Source organism: Myripristis murdjan, chromosome 1, assembly GCF_902150065.1.
Source record: "Myripristis murdjan chromosome 1, fMyrMur1.1, whole genome shotgun sequence".
Classification (NCBI taxonomy): domain Eukaryota; kingdom Metazoa; phylum Chordata; class Actinopteri; order Holocentriformes; family Holocentridae; genus Myripristis; species Myripristis murdjan.
In genome coordinates, this window is record NC_043980.1 from 23,998,532 (window position 1) to 24,024,647 (window position 26,116).

General features: G+C 40.1%; 1 protein-coding gene across 10 annotated transcripts in view; it reads left to right on the plus strand.

The window, feature by feature from the left end:
- The window catches only part of inpp4b (inositol polyphosphate-4-phosphatase type II B), a 257,269-nt gene that overhangs the window by 168,400 nt on the left and 62,753 nt on the right, over window positions 1-26,116 (plus strand). For all 10 annotated transcript variants that reach the window (XM_030053522.1, XM_030053485.1, XM_030053476.1 and 7 more), the window contains 3 exons: window positions 15,782-15,893; window positions 22,043-22,112; window positions 25,164-25,311. In XM_030053522.1, the coding sequence (XP_029909382.1) occupies window positions 15,782-15,893; window positions 22,043-22,112; window positions 25,164-25,311 (330 nt within the window). The remainder of the gene's footprint in view (window positions 1-15,781; window positions 15,894-22,042; window positions 22,113-25,163; window positions 25,312-26,116) is intronic.

A 26,116-nucleotide genomic window follows, 5' to 3' on the forward strand; every position in this document is an offset into this window, starting at 1 on the left:
GTATTTTCATTATGTTCTAGTTGGGTTGTGCATGTTTGAAATGCTAGTAGTTGTAACCTGTGTATGTTGGCTGTCTATAATTCACTGCCCCTGCAGGGGCCAGTTTTCAGTGCAGCTGTCAGAAGATTACCTCTTAATTTTACGTTTTTCAAATTTCAAATTGCTTGTGTAATTGTTTGATTTGGAGTAAATGATTCATTTCAAGTTCTCTAGTTTCCTAATTATGCAAGTTACGTCATTTTGCAACATTAGATTCTTGGTTTAATTTAGACTTTCCATATTGTTTGTTGGACTTCCTCATTGTTAGTGGGCTTAATCCTGTGTTGAGGATGTACTGGTGCTTAGTAGAAACATCAATTGTTATGTTGTAGGCAATTATTATATTTGGAGATATTAGATTTCATTTTTTATTTACAGTTGGAAACCATGTAACTCATACTAATATTGTTTTTTTTTTGTTTTGTTTGTTTGGTTGTTTTTTAATTGTTTAAAAAATTGTATTTAGTTTAAGGTGAATATGAGTAACCAATTTACTAAGTAAAGACATTTTTACTCATATAATATAAAATTAGCACACACAGCTTTACTGCACAGGCCCATAATTATGGCATTAAATTTGTGCTAAACTGCATCAACAGTGAAATGGGGCTTGTATAGCCTCTATGAAAAGGGTTAATGTAGCTTTCTTTAAGCTGAGGAAATTGTATTTGCTTTGATGTCCAATTCCACTAACCTTGGAAAATCTCAAGAGACACTAGCTCACTGCTGTTTACAGCCTCTAAACAAACATGACTAACTTGCATCTATGGGACTTGCAAGTGTTTGTCCAATCATGCATACTGTGTATCCACTGTGACATGCATCTTCCATTAGCATAACAAGGAGCTCATGTTGACTCATAATGTTGACACAGTTTGGAGTTACTTATGAGCTAGCTGCACTGCAGGGATATACTGCACGGATGCATTTCTGATAAGACGCTATATGAGGCCAGTGGAGTCGGGATGTGGTCAGCTTTATCACTGCTGACACAGGCACGCATAGACACACACACACACACACACACATCACAGAGGCTTGTAGGTGTATCGCTAAATATCAAATAGCTTCCATGTTATTATAATGAAGGGGTTTTAGCTCAAAGTGACTGTGGATTGGTAAAATCCAAACTACCAGTGAGACTCCCTTCAAGGTCACGTTTATCTTGTTGTGTGATTCCCTACAATGTTAAATTGTACCATGACTTGTTTAATGACACCTATGTTTATACTGAGAGAGAGAGCGAGAGAGAGAGAGAGAGAGAGAGATGCCAAAAGAAAGACTCAGAGATAGTGACACAGAGAGACAGACTCAGAGAGAGACACAGAGAGAGAGAGTGACAGAGATAAGAGAGAGACAGAGAGATACAGAGAGAGACCAGCCAACCATACAGAAAAGAGATTTCCTGTCTAAAGTTGTGGCTTGTTTGTACTTCCCTTTTCAAGGAAAGGAAGAAGCAAAGAAGCACAGAGGTTCTATTATATATTTTACAGAGAGGCACATAGCACTTTGCAGAACCTAATCCCTGTGACTTTTTACTCTCTGACAGGGAGCCCGTACAGAATGCTAACTGTCTGCCTTGTCAATATCAATGACCTGTATCATCACAGCTCTTAAATCCTGTTCATTCTGCTAAGATATGGAAGGGAGCTCTGTGCTGCATGTCATAACCTGATTTGAAAGGGTAGTTTTGATAGCAGAGTTATGGCTGACCTTTCTTATCGTGTGCTTGAAAGTGACTTTGGTTGTTTTTGTGAAGCTTACTCCAAGATTCACATGGTTGTTATGAAATGCTTAGGTTCTGGAGAATCTGCACTTTGCCGCTCAATATTACAGAAAAAAATCATTTTCACAAAGAAGTACAGAAAATATATTTCTGTCCTGTGTCATTGTGGTACAAGCCATAAGCGTTCTGGCTTTAATTCTGTTGATGTAATGGACTGACTGACTTTTTGAAAAATGTGTAGTATGCAATTTTGACCTGTGGGCGGTGTCATCAATACTATTAATTGAACATTTTACCTCGATTACGATTAATGAACGATTATTACAGATTATTATAGCTTGAATCTTTTGCAAGCAAAATGGCAATGTCAGACTACAAAAAGCTGCATCTCCTCTAAACAAATATTATTTCAAGTAATATTATTGCTATATTATTATTAGGAGTAGTATATATATGCACTAATAATAATATACCGTGCCTGCATAGTAAGCACGCTATGTTCATTTCTGAGAATTTTGCTCCCTAATGATTATTATTATCATTATTATTATTATTATTATTAGTAGTAGTAGTAGTACAATAATTAATCATCGGTATCTAGGCTATATATTATTATCATATCTATATTATTCTTATTCTTATTCACTACCCAGAATCACGGAGCGACAGACGTATGACGTCATGACGTCAGTTAGCTTCTGTTGTTCTTAGCAGCCAAGCTGTGTGCTGGTTGTGGGCTAAACGATGCGGTGAGGCTTGTTTGGCGTCTCTTTTTAATCCGTGCCGCTTAAACTGCTGGAAGTTTGCAGTGTACAGCCTGAGTGAGGAGGAACGAACCGTGTTTACGATGACAACAGGAGCATTTTGTGATGTGACATGTTGTTGTGTGGTAGCCGAAATAACCGACATGGGCAGGATTATGTCGGTTAAGGGCCCTAAATGTCAGTTTCGATTATTTTTTGATTAATTGCCCAGCCCTAGTTGTCAGCCAGTGGTTGAAAAGGAAAGAAAAAAAGTGTTTTATGACTTAAATGGTGGCTTTAACTCTCACAAGGTTTCCATTGGATTATTTGGATTTGTTTTTCTCAGAGCTTCAGTTTGAAAATGCTGGTAGACTCAGCTACATGGTGGGTTCCGAATGAACTGTTTGTGTTGCTGAGTGGTTGACTTATGAGGCTTTTTGTTTATTTGGGGCTTGGTTTAGTGATCTTAACTTAGCTACACACACCGTATGTTGCTTATGTGAATGACATCCAGTCATTAGCTTCATAAATGAGATTAGTTTGCTATGATAATGGTATTCCAGACTGAGTGAACAAATCCAGGCCTTCATCAGCTGGAAATGTGTGTGTGTGTTAGCCCTCTAACATCAGCCTTGCCACCCCGCAAAACCAGCATCAGCCTGGCTATGGTCCAAGCGGTGACTTGGCAACACTTCTGTAAATATGAGCTATCAGAGGACTACAGCACAAAGCAGCCAACGAAAAACAAACAACAAAAACAAATGGGAAAACAATGCATACTGCAAGTGGTACTAATGGGTGCATGTCCTGTTCAGTATTTGGGGAGAGTAAAGTACCTACCTTGAATGCCTCGTGTGCACGATTTAACAAACAGTACACCAGAAACTCACCCAGAGCAACGCCGCTGTCCCAGGGCACCAAGCAGGACCTGAATGAGGGGGGGAACCTACACAGGCACAACAGGGGAGAGCTGCCTGTTTGAAGGAGAAAAACGTGTCAATGTGTAAAAAAAATGTGTAAAAAGTGTCAGAGGCTGATAAAATCTGTCAGCAAATGAGGGATAAAATAGGTTTAATAGCCTAAAGCAGAACTGTTTTGATGTGATTGACTCAGCTTTTAATTGAAGTTTTACAGGATTCAGTGGGATCTCAACTCATTTGTTAGAAACACTGATATATTTATAGATATACACTATATTGCCAAAAGTATTCACTCGTCTGCCTTCACACGCATATGAACGTGAGTGACATCCCATTCTTAAACCATAGGATTTAATATGAGGTTGAACCACCTTTTGCAGCTATAACAGCTTCAACTCTTCTAGGAAGGCTTTCCACAAGGTTTAGGAGTGTGTTTATGGGAATTTTTGACCATTCTTCCAGAAGTGCATTTGTGAGGTCAGACACTGATGTTGGACGAGAAGGCCTGGCTCGCAGTCTCCACTCTAATTCATCCCAAAGGTGTTCTATCGGGTTAAGGTCAGGACTGTGCAGGCCAGTCAAGTGCTTCCACGCTAAACTCGCTCATCCATGTCTTTATGGACCCAACTCCCGAGAAACAATCCCACACCATAATCCCCCCTCCACCAAACTTTACACTTGGCACAATGCAGTCAGACAAGTACCGTTCTCCTGACAACTGCCAAACCCAGACTTGTCCATCAGATTGCCATACGGAGAAACATGATTCGTCACTCCAGAGAACACGTGTCCACTGCTCTAGAGTCCAGTGGCGGCGTGCTTTACACCACTGCATCCAACACTTTGCATTGCGCTTGGTGATGTAAGGCTTGGATGCAGATGCTCGGCCATGGAAATCCATTCCATGAGGCTCTCTATGCACTGTTCTTGAGCTAATCTGAAGATCACATGAAGTTTGGAGGTCTGTAGCTATTGACTCTGCAGAAAGTTGGTGACCTCTGCACACTATGCGCCTCGGCATCCACTGACCGTGCTCTGCGATTTTACGTGGCCTACCACTTAGTGGCTGAGTTGCTGTCGTTCCCAATGGCTTCCACTTTGTTACAGTACCACTACCAGTTGATTGTGGAATTATTTAGTAGCGAGGAAATTTCACGACTGGACTTATTGCACAGGTGGCATCCTACCACGGTACCATGCTGGAATTCACTGAGCTCCTGAGAGCGGCCCATTCTTTCACTAATGTTTGTAGAAGTAGTCTGCATGCCTAGGTGCTTGATTTTATACAGCTGTGGCTATGGAAGTGATTGGAACACATGAATTCCATGATTTGGGTAGCTGAGTGAATACTTTTGGCAATATAGTGTATATAACTTCATAGGTTCTGGCAAATCCCAGGTTAAGAATCCAGGTTCACCCATGACCATCAAAAAGGACCCTGTATGTGTGTGTTGGAGAGCGGGGGGAAGGGATTCACCCCAGAGCAGATCAAAGCGGTTGCACCTGATTTCCAGAGCGCGAAATCGCAGTCATGCGAACAATAAGTACTTTGTAATAATTGGTACAAATCAGTAGCACTTATGAACACCAGTGTTGTGTTATGGTCATGTTCAAATATGGTCATTGGTCATATTTTAACATACAAATTATTACATTTTAACCTTGAATTGTTCACCCTCTGATTGAGGTGTGCTATTAAAGCCTAACAAGGAAATGACAAGATCAGTTTCTCTTTTGCTGCAAGTAAAGTGACATTAAATAATTTTTTTTAGTGAATCTGTTAGTTATAACATGATCTTGTTGATGAAACAATTTTGTTGTGGAGCCTATACAGAAAGTGGTGTAACTAGGAGTTGTTTTTGTCTCATGGACTCTCTCATGTCCAATGCACTTAATATTTAGGGAGTCTGTATCTCTTTCTTGTTCTCAGTCATTCTCTCTCTCTCTTTCTCTCTCTGTTGCTCAAATTCAGTCTTTCTCTCCTTCACACACACACACACACACACACACACACACACACACACACACACATACATTCTAATAAGCAGTCTTGCTTATTCATTTTGAACTAGCAGTTATCAAACTGTCCTTGGTCTATCCATTGAGGACTACCTTATAATAATTATTTTGCTTTTGAAGACTGGAGTTTCAAATCTTATGTGTCCCAAAAAGACTTTTCCTGCGGTCCCACTCTTACTTGCAAACTGTGTCTCTTTCTCTGTCTAAACAAGGACGTTGTTGCTGTGGATGGATCACTGTGGGTCTCTCATGCATATATCATTATAATAGGACTAGTTTATGGCAGTTGCCAGGGGTGCAGCATAGCTAAGGATCGAAGATTATAGAGGCAAATGCCAAGACTATGCTTTACCTTGCACCCTGCTCATCAACTTTCTTGAAAAAACAGAGTCTCAACCTCTTTTCTCTCTCTCTCTCTCTCTCTCTCTCTCTCTCTCTCTCTCTCACACACACACACATACACACACACACACACACATGCACACATGCACAGTCTTTCTTCTCTTTCTTTGCATCCTTCCCTCCAATGCTAGAAGGTCCCTATGGATTCTGGGTCCCGCTGAGTGTATTAACCTACATCGCTGTCTGCCTTACTACACACCCTCACCTACCCCCATCAGTCTAAGTTTTACTCTGTATGTGAGACTGTGGCCGTGGCCGAGGGAATGTCTTAACATCTAAAACACTCTGCAGATCCATAGCCTTCGTAGCGCAGCCTCCATTCAGTTCCCCTGCCAGTGAGAATCAATGTAGCGCAGTGCACCTATCATTTACTGCCTACCTATGTCAACAAGCCATTGCAATCACAACTACTGGTAACAGTAGCTCTCAGTCTCAATCTGCTCTACTGTGGCTCACACACACACACACACACACACACACACACACACACACACACACACACACACACACACACACACACAGGCTCTTTCTGTGTCTGCCTCTCAAACACACATGCACACACTGTACTTTGCATGCAGCATCCCCATCAATCCCCTAACGATAGCTGTATAGGTACACAGATAACAGCTTGTTAGTGCTTCCTCCCCTGAGGTTGTTAATGAAACCTGCTATTCCTTAAGGCTTAGCTCTATTAGGTCTCCCAGGACCTTTAGATAGATCACCCTCACACAATCCCATCGCAGCTTTCCAGGTAACGCTTTGGTAACAATATAACCAGGAGCACTCAGAGACAGTTGTTTCTTTGTTTCTCTCTTTCTTTCTTTCTCTCTCTCTCTTTCTCTCTTTCTTTCTTTCTTTCTTTCACAGCAGTCAGGCATATGACTTTTGTACTTTGTCTCGTTACACTGTTGCAATTATATTCACAAATGTATCCATTTGTGCGCACACACACACACACACACACACACACACACACACACACACGCACATTGTGATTCACATCAAGACCCAAAGCTGCTGTTTGTATAGCTGCAAAGACCTTTTTTGCTCCCCAAAGTGGAAGACTCTGATCTACTGATTTAATTAGCTAAAAGGTAGAAAGAAAGAATGAACAGAGATGCAGCATTTTTGCAGTTAACCTAATTAGTTTGTGTATTAACATGTCTTCATTTTAGAACTCTTAAATGGCCAAAAAGGATCCAGTGACTTGCACAATGTGTTTACCAAGCCGGAAAGTGCCATTTTGCAAGTGGCATTTGGTTCCTTGAAAAGTATGTCTCAACAAACCAGTGCCAAATTAGACTACGGCAGAGAGGAGGAACTTTGACACAAAGAGGATAATGTCTGGCGAGAGATAGAGGACTTGAGAGGAGAAGTGTGACTCTGAATTTCCTCTCATGATGACATGACGTAAATTAAACAAACTGTATTTATTAAAAAAATGAAAGAATAGGTAAAAAAAAAAAAATTCTTAGTTTTCCTAAAGAATAAATGCTGAGATGCTTTCAATCAGCACATTTCAAGTCAACAATAAGTGGTATGGCATATAAAAATACAGCTATTTAAATTCTTTGGTTCATATGGCTTATACGGAAGGAAATGTTTTAGCTTAGCACTCTTTACTTTCTGCTGTAGTTATGATTAAACATGATGCATTCTAGAGTATTTGAGTACATTCAATATCTGATTCCTATTGTGTCAAATGTAATTACATAATAAAATGGCCTACAACGGAACTAACAAAATGTTGGAAGAAGAATACAAGTAGCTTGCTTCTGGTTTACTTTCACATTAGGCATGCATGTGAGGTACTTGTGATTTGTATGCATAAAAAGTACTTATTTCTTGCACCTGATGCCATGTTTGAAACCCAGTACAAATTTAAGAGAGTGCTGTATTTTTACCAACCTCATTTACATGACAGGTATTGGTGAATTATGTGCTGATTTGGAGACAGCTCCCTGTGCTTTCCTTCTAGAGTGTAGTAATGATTTACGCCCTTCTTAGTGGAACCAGGCCACAGTGTCTAATTGGCTTCACCTAAAGTTTTCATCAAACCAAGGTTTACTACCATTCACACTGAAAATACACACTTCAGCACACACAATTTAAACAGGCAAACACTAGCACTTTTTTTGCTCATCCACAGCAGCACACATACCTCCCACCTCCCTCCAGTAAGTACATGCTTGTCAGAATTAGTTGTCGTCTATATATTGTTGGCGGACTTCTTTTTTCAAGAACAATTACTGCACAAAAACCATCTGTTTCACAGAGACAAAAGGGGACTCTGTTTTGTCAGCTCTTTTGCAGTTTGTTGAAAAATAATTATGACGCCTTAGTGGCTCTCTGAAGGGGGCATTTACTCTCACTTTCTCTCTCTCTGTCTCTGTTTGTCGTGTTCTCTCTCTCTCTCTCTGAGTCATTACACTTGTAAGATGCAATGTGTTTTTCTCTGCAGCCTTTTTGAAAATGGGAAGCATGTGTGACAAAATGACATAATTACATTTCTTTATAATCTTAGGATACATTTGTATACTCTCAGCAGGTAAGCAGGAAGACCGAAATGTGCTATCCTCTTTATAATGTATAGTTTGTTTTTTTTTTTGTTTTGTTTTTATTGAGTGAATTGTGATGAAGGTCATTCTCTAGACACACACCCTGTCAAAGGCAGCACCTGCCCCGCCTTATTCAACCATCAACTCCACCCATGCTCATTCAATTGTCATTGATCTGCACTATGCTTTTCAATGACTCTACACTGAATCTAAGCCACCCGTCTCACTCAGTATGCGTGCATGTGTAAATAGGAGAAAACTTTTTATCCCTTTCATCCTAACTCCAATTAAGTGGTGTTGTGAACTGAATAAGCCATGAACTGAGCTTGGCCCTTTTACAGAATTATTATTGTCCATGGTTCTGCCGCCGAAGTCAGGAGGTATAGGCTGCATAAAGCATGGAGCATATTTAATCAGACTGGAAGGAAAAAAAGAGTGTAACTGTGTTAGTGTACAAATGCTCCTCTTTGTGTATGTGTGTGTGTGTCATTGACCCAGAGTGGCTGTCACAGTTCATGCAGCATACCTGGCTTTCAGTCTGGCTGTAATTAGTTGGCAAAGAAAAACTCGGGTGTATATTAATAAATTACTGTGATGGCTGTTTTGACATTGTGTGTCTCTGCTACTGGGGCATCAAAAGGCTTTTGGCATAGCTTTTCTTCTTGCTAACTGAGAAGTGTGAACCTCTTCCTTCCTTGCCTGTTCTCACCTAAACCGCATTCTGTTTCAAAAATTATAATCAGCTCCATAAATGATGCAAAGTGTTTATTATGACCTCTATAAAGACATGTTTTCAGCTTATGTGCTACAGTGATATCACATAACACCCCCCCCCCCCCCCCACACACACACACACACATGCACAGACACTCTCCATACCTGTGACAGCAAATGTACAAGACTTTGAACACCATTATTCAATATTTTTAACGATGAGATTTCAAGATTTTAAAAACTTAAGTAGCATCTGACAGACAATATTTTCCAATTTCTAGATGCATAGATAAATCTATATGTCATAGCGTTATTTTACTGTAGTCACATAAAACGTGAAAACATAGCATACCATAGCTACTGCTCACAGCTATTATGGTATAGAAATAAGTTTCCCAGAATTTAGGGTGCACATATTTAGAATGTGTCTCCCTTCAAAAAGTATTTTTCAACAACAGGCAAAGGCTAAATATCCTCTCTGTCATGGTAGCCTGATTGACAGGAATATTAATGTAGGATGAGGGATTTGAGTCTTTTTGCTACATCCACAACTTTCTCCTCCCTTCTTGCTATCTCATCCCTTCTCATTTGCCTGTGTGCCAAGTGGTTGCCACAGGAAAGAAATGTTGTGAAATGTGCAGTCGCATAACACCACCTAGTTTTGAACAGCGGTCTGGATTGTTGTGATTGGTTACAGAAATAAACACCCTTGTTATTTCCACCTTTTTGTCCTCTATGACAACACCTTAAAGCAGTCTGTTAAGCCCTATCATAAAACGAAATGCATTTTGGGGACAGTTTTTGTCATGTAGGAATAAGGAAGTCAATATGGAAGTTGCTCTGGAATAAATAGGATGTGTTAAAACAGATCTTGTGTAAGTCCAAATGTTTGCAACTTGACCCAACTTGACCCCATTCTGTTTATTATGCATATATTTCACCAGACATAAATTAATATATTAGAGAGATTAACCAACTTGACTATTTAATTAATGTAATGAACTATTGAACTATTGATTTGAAGCATGATGTGTCTGTTTGACCCCTTGAATGCTATCTTTCAAGCTTAAAATACCCTGAACAAGCCACTAACAAGAGATATAGTGCACTATAAATATAGTCAGACAAACCTCCATGTTCTCTTGAGAGTGCTTAACACATGACCTTTCAAGTGCTCAAATATTACCGTCAACCAGTTCCTCTGGTAAATGATGAATAATTACTTAGGGGAAGAAATGAGCAAGTCAGACTAAAAACTGACCTAGTTTCAATTCCACACATAGATTTTACTGAAGTATAATATAAGCTACTTAAGACTAAATATATTTTTTTTTTACTTTTTTCCTTCATCAAGAGGAATAGGAAAGCAGGACAGTTTTTTCTTTCGGAATATACTGGAAGTGGTCCAGACAAACCAGAGAGTGTACAGTTCCTGAGGCCCCTTGGTGACTGGCTGTATGAACAATGCCTGCACTGTTGTCACATTGATTGAGTCAGTCCCCCCCAGTCGCAAAATGTGCAATTATTGCCAAGTCACATAACATTCTCATTCATTCCCAATGAACGTCAGAGCCGACAGTACGACTTCAAAAGCTGGCACACCCCAACATTACAGCCCTGTGTCTTAACATCTGTACTCAGTGAGCACTAGCCACGCTATATTTAGCTTTCCCGTCCAGCTTTATATAGGTCAAGAATCCCAGCTACATTTCCACAGCGAGACTTATAGACTTAAGTGTTCTTGTTGCCTGTATAAGCTCTTTGCAATTAGTTTTGTCTGACCACTCTCATTCCAGATGCAATGTGTCGCTTTAAGGTGTCCTGAAGGACTCTTAAAGGCAGACTATGCATTTTCAAATGGGAGGGCACGCCACTTTGTTCACCAATGTTAAGGATGAGGCTGAGGAGGGATAAAACCTCTCAAGTTCATGCAAGACTAATAAGATATAGAATTAATGAAACATTTTTAAACGCATGTCTTAAATCTAATGCTTTGATGTCAAATGTACAGAAAAACAACAAAACAATTAAACATATTTTGGTTTATGAAGGAGTTGTCTTGAACTCCTGAGGTATTTCCGGTTTATCTTTTTTTGAGAACTGAGTGGCATTCATGATTCTATACCACATCATAACAAGGTGGGGTGCACTCCCCTTTGAAACTGCATAGTCTGTCTTTAAACTCTCTCTTCTGTGGGCAAGATCTGGAGCAAAAAGTAAAATAGTTTTTTCAGGCCCTGCTGTGTATTTTTAGCTTCCTATGGTTAAAGCTAAAGCCCTTGTGAGGGGAAAAGCCAATGGTGTTTTGCTACATTTCTGTGGCTGTCAGGTGTTTTTCTCTGTGAGGCTTCCCACGGAGAAAAGTGCCTGACAGCCACAAAAGCATAGCTACTTTGAAGTTTTTTGATGAACTTTCCACACCCACAGGCTTTTTAAATGTATTTTTAGGAGACCATTGAAAATTCAATACAGTAGTCCCTGTCTTGCCCTTACTTTGTAAATCCTTGCTTCGGTTGGCTCACAAGGCAGCAGAAAGAGGGTATTTGCTAACCCTTTTCTTCCTCCTCAGTTTTTTGTCTTTTGTTGTATAAACTTCACAGGACTTTCTTGGTGTGATTGTTGCTAATTGTGAGACTACATGATGGTTTTTTTTTGTTTTTGTTTTTTTTTTGTTTGTTTTTTTCAGTAGTGAATGTCAATAAGACAATTGAGCAGCACACATTTAGCGACTGAATCCGGAGCCACATTGGTCTCTTTCATGCACACACATAACAACTGCTGTCTTTGAGGAAAACAAATCTAATGACTGAGGCCAGATGGACACAGTTTTTTACACTCGCAAGAATGATTTTTTCCATGGCATTCTGCCACCAAAGCAAACATTATATCATGCTGCTTTATCTGTATCTGGCAAACATTTGTCACACATCAGTGGACTTGTTGAAAAAATGTCAGCTCCATGGACATACAAGTGATTTTTTTTTTTTTTTTTGAGTTTGGAATGTAAAAGGTCTAGAAATTTATATTTGTTATTATGAGCCACAGCTACATGATCATTACCAATCATTATCAAACTTTTTGTATTGAACGACCCTACATCTTGCAGATCAAATTTCACATGAATCCATGCAGCTAATTACAACATTAAAACTTCTTTACATTTGTGGCCCCCCTTTGATGTGGAGTGCAATGAACTTTAGTTCATAAGCTTTGTGGAAGCTCCTGCTTTTTTGATAAAAATTGATTGATTTGTATAATCAAAACAAATTTATATTTTTAAATTTCGTCAACAACTTAAAATCAGCAAAGTCCGTAAATAATGCTGACTAATTTTTGGGATGATTGGCCTAACAGTTTCGGCCCAGCAATCAAAAATAGGATTTTAAGGGCACCACCTGTATTTTTTGGTCTTACAGTTTTAGTGAAGAAACATAAAAGAGAAAGGAGAAAGAATGAAAACAAACAATATGGCTCCAACAGCTTTGCTGCGTGGACCCCTAATGATAGTAACAACTGTAATACAGTAGAAAAATGCCCATCTGTCAAGTAGCTCAGATGTCTGCATACTTGCCATATAGACACAGCCACTGGTGTGATTACTCACGCCACTTAAACTCTTTTTCTTTCTGTGGCATTTCTGTTTCTGGAATTTATTGAAAACTTTCTCTTGACAGTAACTTAAAATTACCATCAAATCAAGGTTAGCAAACATTTTCCTCAGGGTCTCTGAGGATTGCTAGCCCAGCAGGTAGAGCTTTCTTTGCCCCAGTGACATGCTGCTTCTTATTTCCTGGCTTGAATACTCCTTACTGACCTTGACAACATAGTGAATACATTTTTCATCATGTAAGAGCCCCTGGATTCTCTTTGGATTATGAACTGCAAATTGACAGTGGTACTGCATGGGGACTGTTTAGATCAGGGGTGTCCAATCATGTGCCATGGAGGGCCAAGAGGCTGCAGGTTTTCATTCCAACCAAGACCTCCACCAGGTGACTTCACTGATCACTTCACCTTGTATCAGAAAGGAGGAACTAATCAGTGAAATCATCTGGTGGAGGTCTTGGTTGGAATGAAAACCTGTAGCCTCTTGGCCTTCCATGGCACATGATTGAACACCCCTGGTTTAGATTGATTGTTGTAGAGCCAAACTCTCACCAGCTGTTGATTGTCACCACACTTAATTTGGCTGTAGACGTGTTTGGACAGTCAGTACAATTTAATGCTCCTTGAGCAAATCTGTATTTTTTTAAGTTTTCTTTTCTTGTTAATGTTTTCCTCCACAGCATAGAACTGAAAAAGGCATCACTTCGGGGTTTAGTGAAGACTGTTAGTTCGTAGTACACTGGTTGGAGCAAACAAGGATGCGGTGTATCGCAGTGTTTTATTTTTGCACACTCTACCAAATATATTCTGCACATGTTCTTTAAATGAATCTATAATGAGAACATGCAGTTACCCCTGCTGTTATTCAGTGGAAGTTAAGATGTTAGCTTTGACACTCAAAGAGAGATTTTTCTTTAACTGAGATACTTAATGGAGTCTTGTTTGAGCAGTGACTTCATAGTATATCCATAGTGCATACATCAAAAGCAATTTAAGCTGCATGGTACAGCATGTTTATTTGCACCAAATAACACTGTATGTTCCCCACATTGGAAAATATGTTTGTAAACTGCAAGAGACGCTTTCAAAAGAAAATCACTGTTAAATGTGAGGCACTTCCCTGATACCTAATTATTTTTTGAATTGTGCCAAATTCACAGCGGACATTTTAAGCACATTATTTTTGTCACTTTAACAAAGCTGTCTGATTAAGTGTTGTCATAAAAGAGATCCTGGGCCAATTAGATTTACGGAAAGATGGGCTCGCAGGCAAAGAGCAATCTGCAGACTTGTTTCCATGCCAGCTCTAACAGACGGAAAGAGAAGGATGAGGAGGAGGAGGGGGTGGCATAGGAGGAAATATGGGAGAATAGTGAAAGATGGGCTTCTTTTTCATCCATAGCACTTGTCAAAATCTTCAAAGTTAAATTGGAGTCTAGCGCTTCACGTTAATAGATTGTAGCTGGCAAATAAAGGTACGCCACTGTAGAGGTTCTGTCACGATTTTAACTTCTCTGCCCTTTTGCCTGTTTGATTTTAGTAAATATTATAAACCAGTGCTGAGCCAATGCAAATCACTTCTGCACGCCGTAATGAGCTGCAGAAGGGTTCTTGCAATGATTGCATGTCCTTTGAAAATGTACTGAAAATTGTATATCAAAGATGGTGTTTGAACAGGTGCCGAGTTTGAGTTGCATTGGCTGCAAATAACAAATGTGCACAATATCTGTCTCCATCTCTCAAAGGCATAAATCAATTATCTTAAAGTGATTCTTACAAACCCTTCTCTGTGTGTTCAAGTGCAGAGTTTCATTAGTGAATTGAGGCAGCAATCTAAAGAGTAGAGGGCCACTGTAACCCCTAAGGTTTGCCTTGTGAGGACTAACACTAAATGTGACGCATGTTAATCTCCTTTTCCTCCATTACGTGTGGGCCACTGTCAGTACATACTGTTTGTTCAAAGTCAGGGTGACTTTCTCTCACCGTGCACCAGTGCTCTGTTGCGGAGAGAGAGGGAGAGAGAGAGAAAGAGCGAGAGAGATGATGGGGATGAGGAATGAGGGAAAACAGGGAGATGAGGAGAGGAGTAAACACTGAGACAGGTGTCTGGCAAGGGACAGTGATTCGATTTATAAACCAACCAATGTTATTTTCTCTGCTTGGGGACTGCTGTAAGACATTAAGCACTAACTTAAGCTCCCAGTGTCCCACTGCAGAGCCTCTTTCTGTTCCATCTCCATCCTCACGATCCCTATCCTCTGCTGCTGTATTCCCTCAGATTCCTGTCTTCTTCCCCCCAGCATCTGTTTCCCTCTCCTCTTCCCCCAGGGTGTGATCAGACTCTCTCCCTCATACCTGACCAAGATGAATTGGCCTTGAAACTGGTGTCATCCTTCTCTCACTCTCTGTGGACTATTGGTTGGCACAGTAACTTTCAGTATTTTTTCCAGCAGAAGTGGAACTGAGCACATTAGGGATCGGTCTGTCTAGGTGTTCAGACTTGCTTGCACAATTCCCAGGGATCATTTCTCTTCATTTGAGAGTGTCTGTCTTTCTGCCAATGCTATCGATTTTCTATCAGCTCCTTAATCATGGTTCCATGATTGGAAAAGTGATTGGAGGGCCTCCATGATATGAAAACTCCAGTATCTATTTCGCGTCTGTCAGGACACATAGCCTGGATTATTATATTGGCTATTTGAACAGTTACACTGTGCATTCCTTCCTTCGCCACAGAAAACCCTCTGCTGTAAACAGCCAAGGCCTTATTCTGCATGCACAGTGTTCTGCTAATTCTGTTGTGTCGTCATTCCACTTTGTGTCAATAAACAGATTTATAATTGCACAATCTGTACAAGGCTCTAAATAGGCTTATGAGGCTGGGTCAGTTGGGGAGACCCCTGTGGAGACAGACAACTAAGGATTTTTCAGGCACCAACATAGCACGGTCAGAGAAAAATATCATTTAGCAACAAAGATCTAATGCACATACCATTAAATGGAAAACAACAATATTATACATCTTTGTTTCTCTCTCTCCCTTTCTCTCTACAGGTCATCTGATGGTGTGTGTGCAGCTGGAACAGTGGTGGTGAGTCGTCTGAAGATGGGGGAGATGGAGGAGGTTGACGTAGACCACATCACCACTGACATACCAGCACAAAAGGTGAGACAGTAGGGCAGAGAGACAAAAAGAGCTTCTCTTTGCTCCATATCCAGAGGCACTAATGCTAGGATTAGACTGCCCCTGCTCAAGTCTCCCAATGAGATTAAGTAAACTTCCGTAAACCCTATGGGATTTGTGGGGACCAGTGTGTGTGAAATTTTTGTGAAACATTTGTGTACATGAGTATTGCAAATGCATGCGTTTTTGTCTCTCTGTAACATATAGAAAGGATTATAGAGAGACTTACCGAATTAGCAGTCTGCCACACATACACTTGTCTCTGTTTGTGTGGGATTGTGTAGCCACTTCTGAAGCCTTCATTCATATAGCCGAGTGGCAGAAATTTCCTGATTGTGTCCATCCCACCTCCTCTCCACGCTAATCTCCCACAATACATGCCGCTTAACTCAACGGTGATGTGACTCACATACTCCGGATAGGAAGGAAAGAGGAGCAGAGAGTAGCTTCCTTCAGGGTTTGACAGTAAACCGAAGACTGTGTCATCTAAATGGGATGCCACCACTCCAGAAATGAAGTTGTATGTACTCTGATTTCACTTAATTCTTTGTAGACACCCAATGTACTTAGTCCTGTAGAGAATTTTGCAAAGTAAATGTTTGATGTACAGCCAGAGACAGATATTAAAGCAAAGAATCAGCTTTACATCTAATGTGCTTCTGATCTGGGAAGAGAACAATCTGATATTTTTTCTTTCACCGCTGCTTTTCAAGGAGCATGTAAACTGTATCCCTCGCCCGCAGTAGAATGGTTGTGTGTGCCTGTGTTTGTGTGTGTGTGTGTGTGTGCATTTACGAATCACTGTCTTATATAATTGACCAAGGGCTTCTACATGGCTGACTGGCTTTTGGTTCTGCCTCCACCCCACTGTTGCTGGTGCAGGGAGGTTCCCTGCTAGGCTCCACAGTGTCACTGACAATCTGCCCATGTCGTCTTGATGAGTGTGTTGCTTTATGTGTGCGTGTGTATATGCACGTGTGTGTTGTCACAGCATATTTCCCCTTGTGTGTGTTGTTGCTGTTGTATGAGATGAGGGGAGGAAAGAGGAAGGGATGTGATAAACATTAGGGAGGGCTGAAGACACACTTGTGGGGAAATTCTTGTTCACTTTACCTTACTTGTGCGCATGTCTGACTGTCTGTGCGTGTTTGTGTGTATGTAGGAGGGGTAGTGGAGGTTGTGTGCACATTATTTCTTGCACTCGTTTGAAGGTATCATGTTCTGTCATTATCTGGGTGGCTGCTTTTCATAAATATCCCCTTGACCCCAGAAGAACAGTCAGGAACAACAAGAAAGAGACTTCAGCCACCTTTGATGTGATCTCTTTACATATTTTAGTCATCAAAGACCCATCAAACACATGCTGTCCGCTGCCAGACAACAAAGGGCCTCTATTCACAGGTGTGGCCCCAGGCTCATTTTTAATATTTTTGATTATCATCTTACTTGTACTTTTACTGAAATATCCAGAGGCCACTGCTACTGTTTCTTCTGTTCATTGGGCATATTTGCTTTGTTTTTTTGTGTGTGTGTGTGTGTGTGTGTGTGTGTGTGTGTGTGTTGGTGGGGGTGTTATGTGAGTCCCATGGGATGAGTGTGTCTGATTCAGGATCTGTTTCCTGGCCAGGAGAGGTGATAGATTGTCCCTAGCAGCCTTTAAAGCCCTCTTCTGGGAGCAGGTTGACGGTCTAACAGTGTTAAATGGCTCATCAGGTGGGGCAGCGCTGGCACAGACGGATCGAGAGACATTGTTAGTTGTCACCGCCGCTTTGTTGATGAGATCCAGCCTCAGTCCATCAGGAGGCACCAAAAATTTGATTGAGTAATTCTTCTCCTTGTCCAAAGGATGGCAGAGGCACTGGCATGGGCCCATGTGTACGTTTTTGTTTCATGGGTGGCAACTTTAATGGGTAAAAGGAAGATTTTTCATTTTAATAATTTTGGCAATTTTCATTTCATTTCATATTGAATGATATAGACTTAAAACATGTTCCACTGATAGAAAACAAGAGGATAGCATAGTAAAACATTAGGATCTTGTGTTTATTTTGGTCCTTTAGCCTATTTGTAGACATTTTAGGTCCAATTGCAACCAATTGGACAATTGCAAATGGTTGATTGATGTGAAGAACCTTTATGGCCAGTTTAGACAAACGATTTGCGACGCGACAAGTTGAAATGTGCAACTACTTGCAAAAGAATGTGGTCTGCAACAAACTAAATTTGCCAGTTCACAGCAATAAGACAAGGCGAGATGGTGTGTCTTAGTGTACGACTCTCTGTGCTTCCATTCAAACTGCCAGCTTTTTAGGCTTTTTTTTTTTTTTTTATGGAGCTGGATATAGGTTGTAGAGTCTTTAAATAGAATGAGGACTCTAATAGTGAGTTACTTGCCTATAGTTCCATTGTGACTATTAATGCAATGGCAAAAACAAAACAAAACAAAACAAAAAAAAACAAAAAAAAAAAAAACGAGAGGGTTGAAAATTTGGAGCCGTCCATGGATACTTCAGTGGAATACCCACAGGCCAGTTCACACCACTGCAACTTCTCCCTGCAACATTTTAAAACGGTTTTGTCTCGTCGTGAATCTTTAGTCTGATCAAAGCCTCAGACTCAGCTGACAGAATGTTGAATAAGCACACAATCTGCATAATTAGTGAGTCAGTCTGGCAGTGAGAGCAATGTAGACCCAACCATCAAATTGCATTCTTATTCCATATTTTTTGTCAGTTGAGTTTAAAGGGTCCTCACCCTCTGCAATGTTGAACAGTGCACCTTTAAAGGAATACAAAAAATGGGAATTCAATTTTTATTTTATTCCCACTGGTTTTAAAAGTCCCACTGGTGAACTTTCCATCACCAACATCGCCCATGTCTCCTCCGTACGTTGTTCAGTTCAGTGCTCCATGGTACTTTCACTATGTTGAGTCATAGTAAGCAAGAACGCAGCCAGCAGCTGTGTCCAATCGCCAGAAAAGAGCCAAACTTTAGGCTACTACAGAATCATTCCCACACAAATGTATTATTTTTTACCTTGATATGTTGTATAACTTGAAACAAAACAAATTAAAAAATGTATGTTAGTGAAGGCACATTTACATGCCACTGTATATAAGCAAGCGCTAACTCACAGTGATTTTCTGAAGAAATGGGTAATGGCAGATGACAATCCTGCGCATGGATTTCTGGGTTTGGGAGCAAAAGGAGACGGGGTTTAAGAGCACTTGAAATTTGCTTCTGATTTGCATAAAATTGAGAATGCCGAACATTATCCAAATGACATCTGAATTTACCCAATCTGCCAGTCAGATTAGGTAAATGTGCTTAAAACTCTGACTCTGGCGAGTAAAATATTTAAACCAGCCAAGGCAGAACTAAAATAAATTAAGAATCAACAACTGCCTACTATATGTTTCACTAAGAATTTCGGCAGACATAATCAAAATGTATTATTAATTAGAATCTATTCAAAGCAGATTTAATACTTAAATTGTAATGCTGTTTTTATGTGAAAAAAATATTTTGTTTGAGGCAAATCCATAATGTTTGTTCATGTTTAGTCATTTTAAACCGACACAGAGCAGCGAGTAGAGCCGGTCACACTGCTTGAATGTGAAAAAGTAACCGTTTCATCATGTGACACTGTTGGCAGTGAACAGTCAGACAGCGAGAAATGGAGGCAAATTTAAAAGCACCACTTATAATTTTAACACCATTTTCACAAGATGATCCGTGATCACAACAAAAAAACAACTGCATGTTTGTTCATGTTTAGCCATTTTAAACTGACACAGCACCATTTTTCAAATTTGATCAGTGATCAGCTTTGGAAATGAGGGCAAAATCTCCTTTTATATCCTCATCCTCAGGATATAAAAGGAGATTTTGCCTTAATTTCTTTGTGCTACACCCACTTGTGACCAACTGCTGGTGAAGAAAGTGATACTTTTGCTGTCGCTATGGTGACTTGAAATTGGTACAGTTTGGTGACTTAGATAGAAATACACACTAAAACACATAACCTCAACTCACTATGTCAGCCCTCTATGGCACACAGCTGCAGCGTAAAGCCAGCTTTACACTGAACGACTGTTCTCATCCTTTGCATAGTGAGTTCCAGCTCCTTCGTTCTGGCTGTCGTTTTGTGGTCCCTAAGGGTAGGACAAAACGATACAGAAATAGTTTTGTACCCACAGCAATTGTAATGCTGAATAGTAGGGCCACAAGGTGGACAATTTTGTTCATATTGAACTTTACTAGGATCCATGGAGATGTTCAGGCACTTTTATATTCTGTGATGATTGCATTGTTTTTCTATTGTGTGATTTGTCTGTCTTGATGTCTTTGTGTGGTTGTGATTTTATATTGGGATTGCTGAGTTCCTGTCTGCACAACAAATTTACCTTCTGGTACTAATAAAGAAACCTTGACCTTGACCTTGACCTTTCTTAACCAAAAAAAAAACAAACAAACAACTATTTATGAGGTACCTTGCGTCTGTGAACCCATGTTTTTTGTGTATTTTTATCATTGCAGTGGATAACTGAACATGCATAGATGATGTGGCATCATTCCAAGATATTTTTCCTGCATCTGTACTGGAATCTGATAGCAGAAAGTTTTTCAGCTATTCAGACATCCAAACATCAGTGGTAATGCCATTATTTTCTTGCAAGTCCCTCGTAAAGAGCAACAGCTTTTTTTCTAAATCCAGCATTTTGCACTTATATTCAAGAATCATACAAGTAGAACTCCACTGTCAAAGAGGCAGAGATGTTTTTCCACTGGAAATAGTCTCAGTAGACCAAAATGCACTTCATGTTTTTAGTACGGGGTGCAACGCTCGCTTTTTCTCAGCTGGGAAAGCTCTCGCTCCACTATTGGTAATTCTCGCTTCACATGTATATACAACTCGCTGCAGAATGCAACATGTTCCCATTATGGGAGATATAAAAATCTCTATCTATCTCTAACAGTCAGAAAAAGTAGATTTAGGGAAAGTGGGTCCTCCAGAAAAGTAATTTGCAACACTTCATCACTAAACCACAGCTGGAATGCACTTAGCACTGCAGTTTTATGATTTCCAACATTGGTAAAAATATCTGAGGTTGGGTTTTTCCTGTAACATAGAATCTAACCATGTTTGGCAAGTTTCCTACAATATTAATAAGAGCCAGAATAACACCACTGGGTCAGTTACTACTAATTACACTTTAATGATTAAGAGATTAAAACTGTTTTGAGGTATTCTTTACCTGTTTAATCCTGTGTCTTCAGCTGGCAATTTGATGGCTGACTGATGACATTAGATATGTACTATTAAAGCATGTAACTATGGTGAAAGGACTTGATTTAAGCCTTTAATGTCCCCGAGGGGCAATTTGATTTACAACAGCTGTTGGCACAATCCACACACGACAAAAACAATAGTGTAAAAAACAATAGAGAAAATAAAATAAAATAATAAATATTAAAGTAAGTTTTAAATAGGAAGAATTACCACAATATCACATAGCCACAGCATGAGTGGCTTGAAATTGACAAAAGGCCCAAAAATCACAGTGCTGTTATGTAAGATACACGTGTAACATTAGCTGAAGAATTTAAGTGCAGTATTTACATTTCATATTTGTAAGCTACTACCATACTCAAAACTTTCAGTGTGTCACCACCAGGTTCGAGTTCTTGAAGTCAGTATGACTTGTTAGTTACAGTATGGCAAGACCCAACACCTGAATCAAGATTAGCTTTCATGTCTATACATTGCTTCTTGTTAGAAGAATGCAGTATAGGATTGACACTAATGTTTTGTTGGTTTTGATCGACATGGAGCTTCTGTTGCTGAGATGTCAGTATAATGTGTCAGGAACAGGCCACAGTAGCACAGCTGAGAGGAATAGTAATGAAACTTTTTGCCATCAAGTCACCCCTGTATAATGTATCAGTGCAGTTATATGTTATATACTATATGTCAATGGGCTTCACAATCTTACCTCTCCATATAGGTATCAGTCCAGGTCAAAGCCACCCTGCTGTTCAGAAAAATACCTCACTTTTACTTTTGTTGTTGCAAAAAGATTTTTTTACATCAGTAACATAAAGTCTATGTCTATCTCTCTGCTTTCCAGTGTCCCTTGGTTTGTGAGTCTGCATCCCATGCCTGCATCAACAGAGACGATAGCCTGCTGACAGGGCCTGGTATGTTTCACACCCTGAACACCTGTAATTTGACCATTCTGTTGCCACAGTAACATTGCAATTAGTGAGAAAAGACATCTGCCCGCTAATTTTCTTTTCCTCCCACCTCTCCGTCATAATTTGTTTCTTTGTCCACTCGCAGCAAAAGGAATTGTTTGTGCAGAAGAAAAACACTGAAAAATTGTCCTCCAAAGAAGGCTTGAAAAAATTAATCTGGTCTTTATTGTAATTTAGTGTTATGCTAGTTAACCTCCTGTAACATTTCCCTTTATCCAGAAGTCCCTTAATGTTTATATACATCTAATTATCATTGTACTGCCCTTGAATAACCTTTGCATTAACGAGATTTGCGGTCTCTCAAGGGTATCATATTTGATTAAAGAATTTATATTATTCCAGCTTGGATTAAATGGGAGGCTTTAGGTTTTTAAAGAGAGAGAATGAGAGTGAGTAAAAGAGAGAGAGAGAAACCGTGGGCGGGTGTCTTGACACTGAGGTAAGCCTACTTGCTTCTGTATGGACTGGCTGAAGGCAAGTGGAAAACACAATGGCTGTGTGAGACTAATTTAGAGGCAACACAAAAAAGCTACTACACTCCTCGCTTGCCATCTCAAAACTAGTGGAGAAAGGGGAGAACATGAAAGATGTGTAGACAGAGAAGGGATAGACTTGAGAAGGTCACGGCTCCTGTTGTGTTGAGACTTCACAGCCCTTGTTCAGAGGAGAGCGAGAAAACTAGTTTCCAACTTTTCCTTTTTTCATCCTGTGCATCCATTTCTGCCATGCATACATTTTCTTTTTTATCCTGCTTCTCACCACCTCCTTCCACTCCCAACCACCCCTCGCCTGTTGTCATGGTGTCATTGTCGCTTACTGTTTCTTCTGTGATTAGCTAGTGAACTGCAGCCGTGTTTGCAGGTGCACATCTGCAGCCCGTCAAAACAATACCCTCCCTGCAGTCACAGCCAGATAGACTAATGCAATTTAGTCTTCCAGTTTTATTACCTTTCAAAATGAGCGTGTGCACTGAGGTGGGGGGAGAGGGGAGCCCACGCAGAGCACATTGAGGGAAGTCATTTCCTTAAGAGGTGTCAGGAGGGGCAATGGAGGGGTCTGATTGGTGGTCAGATTAGTGGGGCAGCAGGGGGAGATCAGGGGTTAATCCGCTTCTCTGGTGGAGGTGGAAGTCAGCAACTGTGGCTCTTCCGATTGAGGTTGTCCCCTCGCCATTTCTCTCCATCTGCCCCTCACTCTCCATGTATTTTTTCTATCTATTACACTTTCTTTCATCCACATGCAAATAATGTCCAAATATCCACATTATCATGGACACAATTATAAATCCTTTCTGAGATCCTTTTAAGGCCAGTCGCAATCTTACATTAATTTCTTCCTAGATGACTCATAGCTACTGTGATGAAGGAATCCTAGTTTTTGTAATTATGATTAATTTGACATGCTGAATGGAAAAAAAATGTATGCTGGTTGGAAGTGGAACAGTTTTTGTTGATAAAGATTTTTTTTAATGATTAAGTGTTATATAAATGTATTTATCAAACAGATATTGATGTAGGCTTGTCATGGTCAACTCAATGAATGGAACCTAATGAAACTTTTCAAAAGTGGCTTTGGATGTTCCGAAATGTCTGTAAAATGTCCGTCTGCCATGACCTAGAAAGACTAGACTCTTGCTAAATGTCTAAGGTCATAGGTTTATGTATTTGAATGTTGCCAAATACATTTGTTTGTCATCATCCTCAGATGAAAGCATGAAATGGTAACCAAAGCAAGCTGACATTACAGAGCAACAACTTTACATATCTCTTTTGAATGTTTTTTGACATTACATAAGCCATTTTATTCACTTCAGTCCTGCTGATAGAAACATGTCAAATTTACATTTTATTTTTTAGTGTTTAGTTTCTTAACAGCTGGATGGAAACACATCTATGGATATCAAAAAAGCCAACATGTTTCGTGACAGTGTATCATGTAAAAATTGTCTCTGACAGATTAAGAACGTCCAGTTAAGAACTTCACTCCACTGCTTTGAACCCATCAGCAATTAACTTTAACACTCTGTTGACTGTTGTGTGATGACAAATGATTCAGAATGACCAGGATTAATCTCCTAGACACTTCTAGCAGATGACTTTGAAAAAAGGACAATCTGAGATATACCCCATTCAAGAATTAGGAGGTACATGCTGTGTACTTTAGCTGGTTGCGAGATTAGGGGTTTGAGAGGTATGAGCTTTCTCTATGCTCTCACTAAGAGTGGAAATGAAAAAGTGCTTGGCTCCCACTTTTGAATTCAAGCAGAAAGATTTTATTGGTTGCATACATGTTTGGCTGCCTCAGCTGTGGTGCTCCAGCTCCGACTTATTGAGTGACTTCCTTCCTGACTGCAGCATTGGAAACGAAAAGAAGTAGTAAACACTGTCTAAGGCGCACAGCTCTCTTGCCCTCTGCTGCCAGCATGCAGATAAGAGCATTAGAGCTGTTTTTCGTTTCCAGCTTTCGATTGCTGCTATTAGCCACTCTCTGCAAAAATGAAGGAGATGGGGCTGAATTTGAATAGGTTTTAACAGGAGAGTTTGGATGCTGGGGTTACCAAGCAAAGTTTCAAAATCTGTCACACAATAAACAAGCAATTAAAATGGAAATGGGAGCAATAATAAGGCATAGATTAACAGGACAAGGTCTCTTTATTTAAGTCTGTTTCTCCACTACTGGAGTGAGGAGAGAGAAAGTGAGAGAGGGAAAGTGAGATAGTGGCCCTCCTTGGAAGATGAGAACCTTATCTATTGCAGACACAGTTATTGATTATAGAATTTCCTTTATGCTTCATACGTCATGTAATTTTTGAAGGATTTTTGACAGTGGCGTTTAGTTTGACACCTGTCAAAATCAGTTTAGATCCTTTGCTTTTCATTTGTGATGTAGATAAATTTAGAAAGTTAGAAATACCTTTGATGGGAAGGTAATTTATTTTTTTGCTGTGTCAGAGTTCAAAATGTGTTTTCCATCCCTGTTTTATCTCTCTGTCAGTGTTCAAGAACCCAGTATGCAAGGTGTACAGATTTCAAACAGTGGATGGCAAGTGGATGCTTGTGCGGGAGCAAATGGAGGAGTGCACTCTGTCCTTCAGCATCCCCAGGCAGTTGCTCTCACTGTACATTCAAGAGGACATGAAGAGGTAAGCTACTCTGGAGTTACAGCGTTGCTCTTGTGGAAGAAACTGTCAGCTGTGTGGTTGCATCTCACTGTGCTGTACGTACCCGTTTCCCTTTTTGGTTGCACATTTCTTGTCCGTTTATCAAGCAGCCATTCAGTGGAACATGCTCAAAAGTTCAAAGCAAAACTTGAATCAGTCTGGTGATACCTAATTACGTGTAGGTGTGTAGCTTCTAGACAGCCCTAACCGGCCCAGTTCAGCGATGTAAATGATTATTTAAGAGTTAGGCCTATATTTGGAGAAGGGTGAATTATTCAGGTCTGTTTAACACTTCAAAAGAGGCTTCTGTGCCCATGCATCCAGAAAACGACATTGTCTCTCTCTCTCACACACACATGCTTCCTCACACACACACACACACACACACACACACCTCTTCCACTCCCTTAATGTTCTTCTGCATGGAGGGACCTGAATCATCCTACTGTTGGACCTAAATCAGTCGTATTCAGTCTTTACATTACATGAGTTATGATTCTCTCTATTACGATTAGCACATTTTTTTAATACATAGATATAATTGCATCAGATCATATGAAAATAAGGATTCTCAAATAAATGCAATGGCATCAGACCGGTAAGTTAGCACCGTTAGTATGAATGAGGACAGGTTAAGACAAGGACAGAGGGACCTGAGACAGTGTGCCTCAGTAAGTAGATCAAAGTGTCCCTCCCCTCAGGCTCAACCAGTGTTTGTCAAGACAGATCATTCCTCAGCTGGTTCGTTGTCCCTGGCAACCCTTCCTCATACATAACACACATACAC